At 39.1% G+C, this 15,463-nt stretch overlaps 1 protein-coding gene across 1 annotated transcript in view; it reads left to right on the forward strand.

Annotated features, from left to right (window-relative positions):
* The window catches only part of brinp1 (bone morphogenetic protein/retinoic acid inducible neural-specific 1), a 110,361-nt gene that overhangs the window by 15,441 nt on the left and 79,457 nt on the right, over window positions 1-15,463 (forward strand). The window contains exon 2 of the mRNA XM_071466269.1: window positions 9,527-9,794. Coding sequence (XP_071322370.1) covers window positions 9,577-9,794 — 218 coding nt within the window. The 5' untranslated portion in view covers window positions 9,527-9,576. The remainder of the gene's footprint in view (window positions 1-9,526; window positions 9,795-15,463) is intronic.

Below are 15,463 nucleotides of genomic sequence, written 5' to 3' on the forward strand. Positions count from 1 at the left end.
GATAAAAGCTGTGACCTCCATTTGTTTTGTTTTTTTGTTGTTGTTTTTTTTAACCATAATTGAATTGCACAGAGATATATCTTTCAGAACTACTGTCTAATCCTATTTGCATCTTTAATTAGACAGTGACAAACTCTCTAAATATGTCCAAAAGAATGATTTCCATCCCTTTTGGCGCTTCATTGTCATTGTCCTTGGCACTGCGGGGTAATCACTAAAAATGCTCCCAGGGTTGAATGGCAGATGCATCCAATACAACTGGATACCACAAGTAAATAAATGGCCAATTCTTTGCAGAATGTTGTAGATGTGGTGTAGTATTGAGTACAACAAAGAGGAGGTATTCTATTTGATTCTTTGACTTATTAGTAGGTTAATAGAGGATATTACGTTGAGTATGTTCATTCTAACTGTGAGGGAGATTGAGTCTGGCACTGAACAAAACACCCATAGACTATTGATATTCATAAACAGTATTGACACAAAGCATACGTCATATGGAGCAGTTAAGCTTTGCAATGCTTAATCTGCAAGGAATTGAGATGGGAGAACTTTTTTTTTCTTTTTTCCACCATCTGTTCTGCGTCTCTGCAGATTTTGCTGATTTATGGAGCCCACTGAGTCTGTGCTTGCTCCTCTGCTTTGCTTCTATTTCACAAATTTATGGCTTTGAATTAGGAACAATAGGAGCAGTGACCATCGCCTGAACACCCCATTCCTTCTGCTGCCGGAGAGCAAGGCGGTTGGTCAGATAGGGAACTCTTGCCAGAGTCTCGTGATTAGCAATTCGTCAAAGGGTGAATAGGGAAGTAAACATCAAATTGGGAAGAAAATGAGGTCAGTAAATTCAGGAATGGCATTGCATCAGAGTGTGGGGAGCAAACGAGGGGTAGCAAAGGGAAACAAAAATAACCCACTGCAGCTGGACAAAACCTCTCTCCACATAATGCCAGTGGTCCAGTCCCTTGAGAGGGCAGCAGCTGTTATGTATTTCTGTCAGAGAACCACCCCCTCCTTAAAACTGGGTAAAACTGTAAGGTTGTCATGAAAAGGTTAGGTGAAGCAGCATTAACTCTCAGAAATGTGCTGGCAAAACATTTTCCTTTATCCTTCCCTTTTTCTCCACAGACTTTTTTTTCCCTGTGATATATAAACATCTGGCAGTGGAAATTGATGGTCGTTAGGAGTGCAAGTGGGGAGGGACGAGTCTGAGAGAAACACATTGTTCTGTTCGAGTTTCATCTTGTGCACAAGCTGATAAAATCCAGGATGGGAAAAGGAGCAACATTTCTTTTCCCTACCATAGTACTGTTCTTCAGATAATGAAATAGGATGAGCAAATCAAGTCCTCACCCTGATAAGGTGATACTTTCCTCACATATGTCTTTCTAAAATAAAATGCAGCTCTGCAATCCAATTGCAGTCTCACAGTTGCCTCGCAACAACACTTCATCACACCCCAGCCCGTGGCGCTGATAGTGAGATTTGAATAAAATGTTACAGACACAAGCAATTATGACAGATCAGTCACAGAAGGGAGAAAAGAGGAAGGAGGATCTGCTGTTTAATTCTGCTGGTAATTAAGGTCGAAAAAAAAAAAAAAAATAGGGGAAGGAACGGGTCCTGATGTGAGCTTCACTGCAGGCTCATTAAATGCCTGTTGTGGTTTTATTGAATGCATAGTTGAAAATGCAACAAAAAAATGAATGTGCATGCGTGCAGACACTTCAGAGAAAAGCAGGACAGCACCCTGGGTCTATTTATATTATACTTATCTTACAGACATTTGTACTATATGTGCTCCCTACGAGATAAACGCATTTAGGCTCCCTCGGAGACATTCCTTTTTTCCCTGTTCATCCCTTCTTTCGGTCTAGACCTTTGGAGTCCAGTCAGTGGAAACCACACAGTGGATAACATCACTTGACATTTACATGCATGAGCAAGGAGGAACTAGCGTGCGAACAGTGTCATTTACATCCTCCCAGCAACTCCTATTCAGCCTCTGATTCATGTCAGGGGCTCCTCTGGGTGCATTTTGAGTGTGACCAGCTAAGGGAATGGAATTCGCTCTGCCATTTTTACCTTTAAGCTTACATTGTTTCAGTGGAACGTTAGAACAAGCGGTAGCATGCAAAATCGGGTTAAGGTTGGAGCATTTTAGACCCATTTTACTTGACCCTGTATTGCCTTTGGAAAGAAAGGTGAGAGACGACATATTCAAAACAAAGACTGTGCCCAGCGAGGTAAATCGAAGGAAAGCAGTCAGTGGTTTCTCATCAATAAAACCACAGAGTAATTAGAGAAAGCACTTGAAAGCCAATTTGCGAGTTGACAAATGATCAATCTTCATCTGTAACGCAGCCACAGTAGCATAAAGGAGCAGTGGTGGATGTGGTGACAAATGGCGTGCCTTTTCTAGCTAGCATCTCATTCTCTTTGCTGAGACTCTGACGCTGGCCAAAAGAGGTGGAGAGCTTCTGTTTTCCCTATCAGCTCGAAACACCTTCTCCTCTTGGAGTAAATCAAGGCCACCATGCTGTTTTTCACTTAATGTTTTTAAGAGACATATGTCTCTGATAATCAGTTCAGCTCTTCCGTTACATTAATGAAAAGGTGAGCTCTCTTTATTAAAATAACAGATTGAAGAGAAAAATGTGCCTGGGAAAAAAATAAAAAATTCAAGTGTCACAATGTTTCCCTTGCTGCAGAATCCACCATGAAGCAAATTAATTTCATTTTTATTTCATGCTCAATTCAATTGCCCTTCAGTTGGCCAATGTGCGTCATTTATCTGAATCACATGACCAAAAACCTTCTACCTTTACCACCCACAGTGTTTGCTCTCCTGCTTAGTCTGAAACCTTATTAATTAGTTTGCTTTATGACAGAGACAGTGCTTGTTTAAAACCATCTCATAAACCGCCCCCACGATCTTGCTCTTCAACTGGGCAGCTATCAAATAAACCTCGCAGCAAATCCTCGCACCGCTTCACATGACAGATGCAACCAACTCCCCGCTGGCGCTCCTCTCCCCGGCTCGCATTGATCCTTCCCCTCCCAGAATAGATTTGGACACAATAATTCAGCAGCCAGGTAAATTGGAATAACTCTAACCATTAGTGAATTAGTTTGCTCTTTAAAATCAGCCATTGATCCCCAAGCCGAGCTGATTGGTTGCTGACCAACCAGAGAATTTAATTATCAAACAGGAGTGTTGCTTGCTCAGCCATGTTTTCTGAAGGTCAGGGTGCCACTGCAGTCCTTTTTAAAGACACAACAGGACTAAGGCGAGAGACTTAGGGGGTTGGGGTGGGGAGGAGAATCCAGTACAAATGAAGTTAGCCATGGCTGGCCTTCCCATTCCTCTGTTGCTTCCCAGCAATTGCAAGTGGCAGACCATTACCACGCCTTTTCAGACATGGCTGTGAGCTGTGCAATAATAATTCTCAGAACTCAGATGACACCAGTTTGGCATATTTAGATGCAACTCTGCTCACTCTCCTCATTCTGTCATTCCCTTGCATCACTCTCACATAACCTTTTGCGTCCAAATAAAATCATATTAATACGAACTAAGTTAAAATAACCCAGAGTAGTATAAAAATGCATTTTTAGGCCGCCAGCCATGCACAACCCTAGGTGAAAGGTTTTCCTTCACTATGTGCTTTTACCTGTATCACTGGGAATGAATTTGCTCTGAGGCAGTCATGCTGATAACAGTTCGGAGAGAATTCAAATAATGCAGGAAATAAATAATACATATTGGTGACCAGGTGTCATGCACAAGCAATGGATGGCTGGATCATTTAGGAATACAGTATATCTACTCTAATTCCCTCAAGTCTACCTGTCACCTTGCAAAAGGCTTCATTCTTCCCTGATCTCTTGCCTCATTGGGATTTAGAATACAAATAAGGAGAACAAGCCTCCCCATTCTTATGAACTTTGTAGAATAAAGAGGGACACTAAGGGCCCCACACAGGGGAGAGAGGAATTGATTGGCAAAGCCAGTGACGGGACCAGAATGGAGATTGAATCCCCTTGAATGAACCAGAATGGAGGAGGAGTTGCAGCATGAATAAGGCTGTTTAAAAAGAGGATGGAGAAAACAAGCCTCCCTTGTCCTGTCTTGTGATTTCCTGAAGCAGACATCCTCCCCTTTTTACCCTGCTTATTCAAGGGTAAACGTGATCCACTCTCTGTCTCTTCCTCTCTCTGTTTCACTAATCCACTCTGCAAATAACAGAAAGTAAAGGATATTTCTGTCATACCACCAGGCAAATTTGTAAGATGCACGTCAAAATTTGGGAGCGGTGTATGTAATGGTCTAATGCAAACAGCAGGGCACAAATACCGCAGGTTGGAAAGGGAGTTTGAAAAATGATATGTTACCACGAGGTTGATAGGGTAGACTGGAGTGGAGTGCATTATTTTTTGTTGAGTAATGAAACAAGCACTCTTGAAAAGTGAAAAAAGTGTCAATTGTTAGCACAAACACATTAAAAGGGATTGATTGGACCAGACCTTCAAAATTAGTCCCTTGATATCAGGATGGGGTTTCCAACACATTTAGATTTTGGTTAGGGTGACTGTGTTTTATGATGAAAGGTGTAATTTTTATTAGATAAAAGAATATAAAATTAATTTGGCATGGGAGGTTTGGTAGTTCCCCAGGGGGATGTTGCATGTTTTCTCTGTAGCCTCAGCCATTTTACAATTTCTCTGATGGCAAGCAGATCCTGTGAATAAAACTCTCTCCATCACAGTGAGGCTGGCCTTAAGCATCCCTCTCAAGGATGCCATTTCCGTTCTGAACATGTCAAATCCACTTCAGTGGAGATCAGGGAAGAACAGGGTGCCAGCATCACTTGAATACTGCACTGCTCTTCTGTCTACAACCAGCTCTGACCTTGATGTAGGTTTGACACTGGCTATTGTGGCTCTGCATCTGTAAGCGGGGGACTGGGTGTATTGTTCTCAAGACATGCAGAAAAAGTAGTTCTATTTGAGGTTTAACTTATTCAACGCTACACACGGAATATTGTTATTGCTCTTTTCTCAGGTGTGTTTCAATAACAGCAGCCACTATTTGAATTACATGGATATTATTCTAACCTGTGATTTGAGAAAGTCTCACCCAAACCCAAGTTATCCCAATATTTATTTTGTAGTATCTCACATTAAAGATATTGCTGATTTTGTGAATCGTGTCCCCAAAACATCAACAATGAGACTATTTGGACATGTCTGGGAGATAGCTATAAGTGTATCTTTAAATGCCGACCTCCCAACCCTTAAACCTTTTTGAGCTGGGCTTGCAGATGCAGTCACATCCTCAGTACCAGTGAGGGACTGGCTATAGCTGATGGCCCCCATCCAGTAGTTAAACTGTCCCTGTGGTTCGCCGCCAAATTATTTGGCTGTCCTTGTAATGGCATTGAACAGTTTCCTACATCAGACAACAGTTCTCGTAGGACTTGGGCAACAATTATTAACCAAATGTGTTATCTCCTCCCTAGTTGATTTAACATCATCTGCCCTCAGTGGCTTATTTACAGGGTTTTTGGTTTTGGTGAGTCAGCACTTGAGAGAACTTTTTTTTTGTGTGTGTGGTAAATACTCCTAACTGCTCTCTCTAGCTTCCATATTTAAACTGAGAGAGCAGCATCTTTTAGAGGGAGGAATAAGAGTGAATCTAGTTCCAAATCACAGCCCATTTCCAGCTGTGCAGCTGGTGCACTGCACCACATGACTCCAAACCCCCAAAATACCAAAAGTCAATCACCCCACCCCATGTGGGCAGGGTTTTGCACCAATGTGAGTTGATTCAGTAAAGTGAGACCCTCAAACTGTCATGAGCGCATGCAGCACATTCACTTCAATCAATCCATCAGCCTTTCTTCTAATAATATGTTTTATAACTACAAAAAGATATTCTATTTTGTCAGTATAAGGCCTTTCCTTTCCTTTCCTTTCCTTTTCATTATTCCTTTGTCATAACCACTTTTATCATTATCAAGACGAATGGGATCTTTAAATAGTGAGAAAATATTTTGCATAATAAAAACATGAAAACATACATCTCATCATGAGAGCCAATATACAAATAGAGACTGGTTATTTATTCTCATTATATGACTATATGAATGTAAATGTACTCACTGCAGAAGGTTTCAGGGTTTCAAACAGCAGTGACGCCTCAGGTGGTGGAAATGACTAAGATGGTGACTAATATTCTACAGCTGTATGTGAAAAAAAAAAAAAAAAAACTCAACCATGGCTCCCATCCACCAGTCAGCTTTTCCTACCAAATCGATAGGTTTAGAAATTGTCTAACAGTTCTGAATTTTATGATCGCCTGCAACAGTTATCATTTCAAACACTTGACAACCAAAATAAAATAATCTTTTGTCATCTGCTCATGCCAAAAACTTGTTTAAGGGTTAATGTACATGTAATTTGATCCTACAATTTCAAAATGTTTCCACAAATACATGTTCTACCCTGGTCTGAAATAACAAATCCATGTGTTTCAGGTCATGTTCAGTCAATTTTATTATTATTATTATTATTATTATTAGTAGTAGTAGTAGTAGTAGTAGTAGCGGTGGTAGTATTATTATTTTTATTTTTTAATGATATGCTACTAAGGTGGTTTTGGTGGGTTATATTATTAACTGTCAGAATCAGGTGCGTTAGTATAACTAAATTTTACAAAAATTGACATTTACCAAGTGTGACTGGCCCTGTCCTGCAATGTTTGATTGGTGGTTCACCCCTAAGGGCCTCCATAAAGTCTAAGTACAGTGACATATAATGGATTTTTAAATACAGTTTCATATTATGCCCAAAGGCCATTTCAACTTATTGAACTGGTTTATTTAAATTGTAAAATGCGAGCATGGTTGATGGAAATATATAATCAAAATCGTACACCTGCCTTTTAAGTACTAAATTATGATCTACTCACAAAGGATTTCAATGAGATTTTACAGTGAATATAGTCAATCAAGTGAAGTAATTCACTGAAAGTAATTCATTTAATAATCATTAATTAACTCAAGCACTGCTTTTGGTCTCTACTGTACTTTCAAAATGACCGTTAATAAGTGCTTACAGGGATATTGATAGCATTTACATGCATGCACAGATAATAATGTAGCAACATATGTCAGTACCAGTGCCTACATACAGTATAGTAAACCTTGATATGCACAAATATACTCAGGTTATAAATGTGAAGAATAAGACAAGTGTTCTGTTGCTGTTGTCCTTTTGAGTGTCATCTTCACCCTATATTGGCGTAGTGTATACAGGTCCTTGTAATTGCAGCTTGCAGCTATTTTTTCTCTAAGAAAATATTTACTGCTGTATAAACATTCATCAAATAAAGTAGCCATTATAAACCAGTGGTTACATTTTATAGATCTATTTTTTTCACTGACACATTTTTTCATACACGTCTTGTTTTCATATGAATGTTCACAAACACCCACACCCCATCTTTTCACGAAGGCATATCGTTATCAATCCCCTGCTCTGCATTGTCCCTCTCTATCAGATTATGTATTGTTTCATTTTGACAGCCAAACTCAAATTAGTCTAAAGTAATTAGCCTAAAACAGGCCTGTTAAGTGCACTGTCATATTTTGTCATTGGCACTGAATATCTGGTTGATGGGTGGAAAACAAGACTTGTTTTCTGCCTGTGAAATATGCAATTATATCTGAAACGCAGTATTCTTTGTTGATAGTCAAAGTTCTATTACAATCAGTTTAAGATCCGACTATACTTCAAATATGGCAGCATAATTACAATTAGTTACATGAGTAGATATATTGAAATGGTCCCAGATTTTTCCTGGTGCTTTGGCAAGTAGAAGCAGTATTTAAATGATAAAATACAGAAATAAGTTGAGGCATCATAAGAAAGTGACACAATAATTTAAAAAAAAACCTCCTTTTAAGAAGGCCACAGTGATTACTTTAACTTTTGCAATCAAGTAGTTCATCATCTATTTAACAGGAAAAGATTAGACCCATTAAATTTTCTCTGCTCTTTTATAATGTGTTATTGTCTAATAAACCATGAAAAGGGGGGAAGAATTTTTGCAGACACTAGCACTTGATAGCACTCTGTTGGGTGCTCCACGGCCAGGGGCCAAAGTTCTTAAATGCAATTACTGATGAAAATCGTTTCCTTATCAGTAACTAAGAGACACAATTTCACTGCCAAGTTGATAATGATGTTCACAGTCATTTTAATGTTTTGTTTGAAATGATAATTTTTTTTCCCCTGTTAACCAAGATATGATGTTAAATATTGTGTTTTCCTTTCATTGTAATGGAACTGTGGCTTTTTGGCTTTTCAATGCAAGGTTATTGTAACTAGAAATAAATAGGAAATAATCTGGTGCTGTTAAGTATTTTAGAATATTAGTCATACTATTGTATTCTTAGCCTGAGTTACATTTAAGTCTCCCAATGCAGGTAGAGTAAGAAGTATATCTGGTGTCTCTCTCTATATATTTTTTCAAATAAAGAAACACTGTAAATCTGTCCTGGTTCAGATCTGTTTTTAGACATGTTCCTACAGACTTTGCTGATCTGTGTGTTTTTTTATTTTATTGTTATTTTGTGGTGGTTTAGCCTTTATTTGACAGTCAGCAGTAGAGAGTCAGACAGGAAACATGGGGGAGAGAGAAAGGAGTGTAACATGCAGCAAGGATCCTCGGCTGGAATAGAACCGCAGATGTCGCGTTTATGTGGCATGCGCTATAACCATTCAGCCACCAAAGCGCTCCATCTGGCCAGTTTTTTGAAATGCATTCTCTCTAAAATATTCATATCACACTGGGTTATGTTCAGTATTATACTGCCATTGTCCAGTGTTAGGAGTATTATTACAATTGTATTAACCATCCCTAGCAGATTTAGTGGAACCAAAATGAGGTCTTGTTTTGTATTTGACAAAAAAGGCAACATTTTGTAGCACATTATTTTTAACAATTCATGAAGTCGCAAGTCAATACTTGAAAGTTTCCTCCAGCAGTAATTGACACCACTGGGTAAAGGGAGATGGTGTTCTTCCACATTAGTGGCTGGATGTCATAACATATCATAAAGCAGCCTTCTAACCTTGTCAGAATTTATCATGACACCAATTAGATTTAAAAAAAAAAGACAGCCAAGCAGCTCACGATGTACTTCATGCTCATCTGCAAAAGGGTAGCAGTCTTGTGTGGAGAGGGACAATCTGTGTGGCTTTACTTTACAAAAAAAACCAAAAAAACTCCAGGGAGGCATGAAGGGTGAAGAGTCTGAGAAAGAGCAGAAAATAAATACACATCATGTCACAGTAAAGTGACAGTGACAAGGGCACTATCTTATTTGTTCAGTACAACACAATTAACCTAACTCGATGACATTTTCTTGTACTACTAAAATAGACTTTGTCACGTAACAGCTCTCTTTTTCTGTGTCTCCCTCTCCCTCCTTCTCCTCTTCTTTTTCTCTCCCATCAGGTCTCCACATAATGGAGCGAGAATGAACAGAGAGCGGCTTAAAAAAAAGCATGAACTGGAGGTTTATTGAGGTCATCTGCTTCCTGTTTATATGGGACCATATAACAGTTCAGTCTTCCCGCCAGGATCCATTGGCCACTGAGCAACATGTCACCAAGCAATATGACTGGCTCATCTCTGACCGTGGACCTTTCCACCACTCACGGAGTTATCTGTCCTTTGTGGAAAGATTCCGCCAAGGATTTACGACCAGATATAAAATTTATAGGTGAGTTCACTTTCAGCCTGTGTACTGATGCCACACAGGCTTTTTAAGAGACTGTTTTAAAGGTTTTTCTATTTTGAGATTTAAGTTGCAAAAAGCAGCGCTGTGTACATTTTTAACCCACGAGGTGTGTATCTTTTATATATACTTGCAGCCACTCTCAACACTGAGAACTCCTGTCATGTTAGAACTTCCACACAACTTTGCTTTTTCTTTGGACAAATTAGATTCCGCCAATCTGACACGCAATAGAAAAATAATAATCATTATATAACTTTAGGATCTTATCAACTAAACATGTACGCACTTGTAGTAATCTGCTAGGCTATTACAGAAAGATAGTATTGGCAGGAGCAGTGTACCCATGTGAGAAGTGCTGCCTCACATCTCACTATTAATATTTGTACAAATTTGCACAGATAAAGAAGTACTTCCAAAAAGATGGAGAACTTAAGAGAGGCAGATTTAAAAAGAGGAAAAATGGTACAGCAAGACCCAAAAATGCTGAATCCTCCACTTCCCATAATGCAGTTTGATTGTGTTTTTCATTAGATCTTCCCTGCCTGGAATAAACAGGTCCTTCAAGGACAATATACACCAGTTTTTAACACAGACCTTCTGCTACAAATTAGATAACCCTGATGACATCAGCAGGGTTTTTTTTTTTTTTTTTACCTTAATACATCATACAGTTGTTGATGAGTGCCCCTTTAAAACAGCAGAGAAAAAATAAAATACAATTTAGTAGCTGTATAAAACACATTTACATGGACATTTGTAGTTAAACAATATACTTAACCTCGTCAAATTGCTAAATAATATGCACACTCTCATTTGTTGTGCATTTTTGGCACATGCTATGGCATATTTAAAGTGTGTAAATGATTCACCATCCAAAGGATTTAGGGACTAAAATATATAAAGTCACATTAAGCTTCAAGGGATAAATTATATTCAAGGAATAATTTGGTTCATCTGTCCCTCAGCTTTAGAATTTCACACATATCAAAATATACAATAACAACCTCATATAGTATTAGTTCTCAGTTTTTCATGCTAACCCCAGCACTAAACTGTATTAGGACCATTACAAATACACTGATCACTGATTTACTCGACTTCCATCTTTTCTTTTGTTCTTGTGACCATATAATACAATTTTGTGTTCAATAATTAGAGCATAGATTATATTTTCCTCCTCATACTTTGTGCTGCTGTTTCGACCAGGGCTCTTTGGATGAAGACATCTTGCATCTCAGTGGGGCTTTCCTGGCTAAATAAAGGATGAATAAATAATAGGATAAATTAATAGAGTTTGATTTGCACATCTCCTCATAGTTCACGCACGGAGGCACAGGTACAGAATCAGATGGCTAGAACCCTCTTTCTCAGAATGAGGTGCCTTGATTCCCTCGCATCCCTCAGCAGACTGCAAAGTCAGAACTATAGAAAGACTGAGAAAGAGTAAGAGAGTCATTTGCCACATTCCTTTTGGCAGTTCTTTCACAGAGTTGTGTTCTCTCCTCCGTCTCTCTTGGTAACTTGCCACAGCCCCTGGTCCCCACTGGCTTTCATGCCTTGATATTGTCACATGAACAGTAAACAATGCATTTGCATAATGTGTAACTTGACAGAGCGGGATGTTGCACAGAGACATGAATCTCAGAGGCAAAACTTCTGAAGCCGCTTTCCACAGACACTGTGCAGCCGTCGAGTGCTGTCTGTGATGCTGCGGTGATTTATTAAAACAGAGTGTGTGTGTTTGGATGTTGGGTGCTGCTGGGAGCGTCGCTGGGCCCAGGTGGCTCCTGTTGTTTCTCCCTCTTAACAAACCATTAGTGGCGTCAAGTTCGCCCATCAGTGCTAGATATAACTTTCCTCGTGACAAGACAATTAAATCTCGCATTAAGAGTGTGAAAAAAAAACGGATGTATTTCTCATTAGAAAATAAATGACAACAATCAACAATCCACATCCACATCTGTCAGACATCTGCAGAGCTGTCAGAGAAAGTGAAGACAGAGTGATTTCACTCAGAATATGCCTTCAAGCATTTACTGTATCCTGCACATATATGTATGCATAGTGGACTGGATGAGAGATGCTTCTGACCGTGATATACATACTTTGTCATTAATTATCTAAATTATTTGAGGAAAGGGTGTGAAATGTTCCCCCAAAGGTCCAAATGATTTCCAAGGATTTTCCTCCCAACATGGACCAGCAGTTAATTTCAGTGATTAGTACATCTTCAATCAGAGAGGGCGAAGAAATAAGTGACATCAGCTGGTGTAGTGTTCAATTGGAATGAAATCATACATACCCTCAGTCCTCTTCGGCACATGATTGCCCAGCTCGTGCTCTACTCTAACCAGCAATGAGGACTGAATCGCCTTGTAAATTTCCCCGGGGACTTTCCCTGCCTTGACGATTTAGCGGTGGAAAGTGGTTGAATCAGATTTGCAGAAAGACAAAGCATCCATTCCATTCGGGTTCTCTTATCAAGAGAGATTACCCCGGGGGCACACCGCGTGGACAATGCCAACCTGATCAGCAACAAACAAATCTGCCCCATCTTTAATAACATGGGCACTGTGCCTAATTTGAAGGATAAACACAGATTTTTAGGAGGTGCCAGACTCTTGTCTTGTGCTCTGAAAAGGTCAGTGTTGCTTGAAGGGTAAAGACACACCACAAGGCACCAATTACCCTCTCCCTGTGGACTTGTGTCTCTTAAAGAAATGATTGGAGTGCATTTTGTATTGAAGTAAGCAATCTTCACTTCTGTGTCACCGCTGATTGCAATCTTCAAACCAAATTTCTTTTTCTTTTCTTTCCTGTTATTGTATGCATGAGTGTACATTTCCTGTATGGTATTCATCAGTCACAAGAAAGCTGCTTTCACTACTGGCTGCGCACTGCTCTTGTGTCAGGGCTACAGCTCAATAATGTGTATCAATGCGTGCTTCGGTTAGTGGCGAAATTCGATGGCCTGTTTTGGTCACACTAGCATCTCTCGTTCTGTCGCTTGTACTCTATTATGGGGGTTGAATGTGTTTCAGATGATGCGTGTTCTCTGTTTGGCCTTTGTTCGCAGAGCTCTATCTCAGGTTCTTGTGAGCCTGAGTGAAAATCCAATATAAATGCAAATCTGGTAGCCATTAATGCATTTTAAAGGCCTCAAATCAGCATTGCACTGTAATCAAAGAAGTGAGATGTGGTTGTTATTTAGAATAAAAATATTTATGAAAATGCATAGGTCTGATTGATCACACTTTGAAAAGCCATGCTGAAGTGAATGAACAGAGAGGGCTGATAGAGCTACTCTTGTCTTTGGAACAGTTCTCATCAAAACCTCAAAATCTGTACAAGGAACTGAACAAAGGCCTTTAATGACCTACGGGAAAATACTACTGAATTAAATAAAAATGTTGACCGCGGTAATAACAAAAGTGGACACATTTTTGAACTCAGCTGAGTACATGCTTGCAGAACACTGACAGAGTCTTCAAAATTTTAAAATACATATGCTCTTTGCTCTGGAAGCGTGATAACATAATGTGCCTATGTGGAATTTAGTTTGTACTAAAAAGGGAAAACTGAACCATTGTGTGTTTTACTACAGTGTCTCAGGTAATTGCAAAGTCATGGTATAATAGCTGTTATCACTGTACTATATTACTGACTGATTAAAACCTTTGGAGATTTTTTGCACGTACTGTACATGTTACCAAAATGGCTGCAAATCTCTGTTTAAAGAAAAAAAAATATTAATAATTACATTAATCGCTTGCTTCTCCTCATCAGACACAGATCCACCAAAACTGGGAATATTATAATAGCTTCACTAATATCTCAGTCTATTTCAGCCTACCTGCATTTCTTTCTCTGCTTATTCCCTTTTGCCCTGTCAGGATGACACAGTAGTAAAAGCTGCTGTTTATTTCGCTAATGCTACATCTGCTGATTTCCTAACTTAAAAATGGCTGGTGAAGCTAATGGACAGTTAGGGAAGCAGTCAAGTTAAAGAGCCTCTTCTCTCTTCACACTCCTGCTAAACTGTGCACAAAATGACAATGACAAAATTGGTACAATACATGCTGTCACGGCACATACACCTAAATAATAATATATGCCATTCATATATCCTTTAACCTTTATCCTTAATATATACCATTCATATATCCTTTAGTTTTTTTTTTTTAATATCCCATTCATACACAAATGTCCTTACATAAGGACACTCATATGTCCATACATGAAGACATATCCAGTTCCAATGTCCTAGATCTTTAACACTCAACTTGAATACTATGAAAATATATTTCCATGAAATCTATGATCACCACCTATAGCTACACTCCTACATCAAACATGTGTTTAACAGGCGTCACATTCTTATATTTTATATAAGCACATTATGCATATCTCTAACTGAACATTTCCTTCATGAATTAATTATTACTAACTATAATCAGTCCACAGACAACTACTTGATCAGCATTAAACCTTGAATGAATAATCTGCAGTTCTAATTTGCATGTGCAAACAACTTCTTTTATTCAGTCTCTAATTTAAAACGTTCATCAGATAGCCCAGACTCACTTCTCCTTTTATTTCATTTTTCTTTTCATGTTCATTTTTCTTTTACTTTGTCATTAGCACAGCGTTGTATATTGCAGTGGTGCAATATGTTAACTTATTCATTACATACACATAGCACAATGTCCAACTTAAGCGAACATACAACTTGTCAAAAACACTTCACTTTCCTCATGTGCTCAGTGTGGATGTGTCTGTCAGTGCTGATCTGGGCCCCATTTGTTTTAAACAGTAACAAGGTGTAACATTTGTCCGACTCAGGTCTTGAATTAGTTTGGATGAGCCATCTGTAATTGGATAGAGCGAAGGAAGGCGGATTTGATGTAGTCGGCAGATTTGCTGAGAGGCTGCAGCAATGTTTAATTCAGCAGGCTGTAGCCAAAGGAAGAGAGGGAGAGCGGCAGTCAGGAAGTCAGGAGGGATGAAACAGACTGAAGAAAGAGGGCAGAGACATCGAGGGGTCTGAGATGCCATTAGGCAGTAAGACAGGAAGGTGCTAAAAGTGTGTGGTAAAGAAAACATATAGGAGTGCTGTGGACATAGAAGGGGGTCCAGTGAGTTCAGTATCAAAACAAAGGATGGGGAAGCAGACAGGTGCATTGGCAGTGAGGTCATAGTCAAGGTGAGGAGGAGACGCCTCGCTGAGGCACTGGAGTGGCTCAGATGAGTCACAGATACCACATACCCAAATGCACCTCTCTCTCACAAACAAAAAACAACAAACCCTATCTATTATTAAAGCCTTCTCTGCATCCTATCATAGCTGCACTGAGAAAATCACGTGTTAATCATCTGTTAAAGTCCCAGACCTAGACAAGGATTCTAGAAAATTGCATAGTATTTAACCTTTTTTAAAATTCCCCTTCCTACTGATCTACCAATGCTCAGTATGTAACACATCATCATTTTATTTATTTATTACTTATTTCTTTATTTTTTGGCAGTGAAGAGGATGGGAGAGACAGTCTCTCAAGGATGAACATTGTGGTGAAGTCAGGATAAATGTGAAATAACAACAGGGGCAATTGCTGCAACACAACTAGATTAATAACAATACCACTTGCAAAAGG

The sequence above is a fragment of the Trachinotus anak genome, unplaced genomic scaffold (assembly GCF_046630095.1).
Source record: "Trachinotus anak isolate AG129_WGS33_773 ecotype Australia unplaced genomic scaffold, CSIRO_AGI_Tana_v1 ptg000028l, whole genome shotgun sequence".
Lineage (NCBI taxonomy): Eukaryota > Metazoa > Chordata > Actinopteri > Carangiformes > Carangidae > Trachinotus > Trachinotus anak.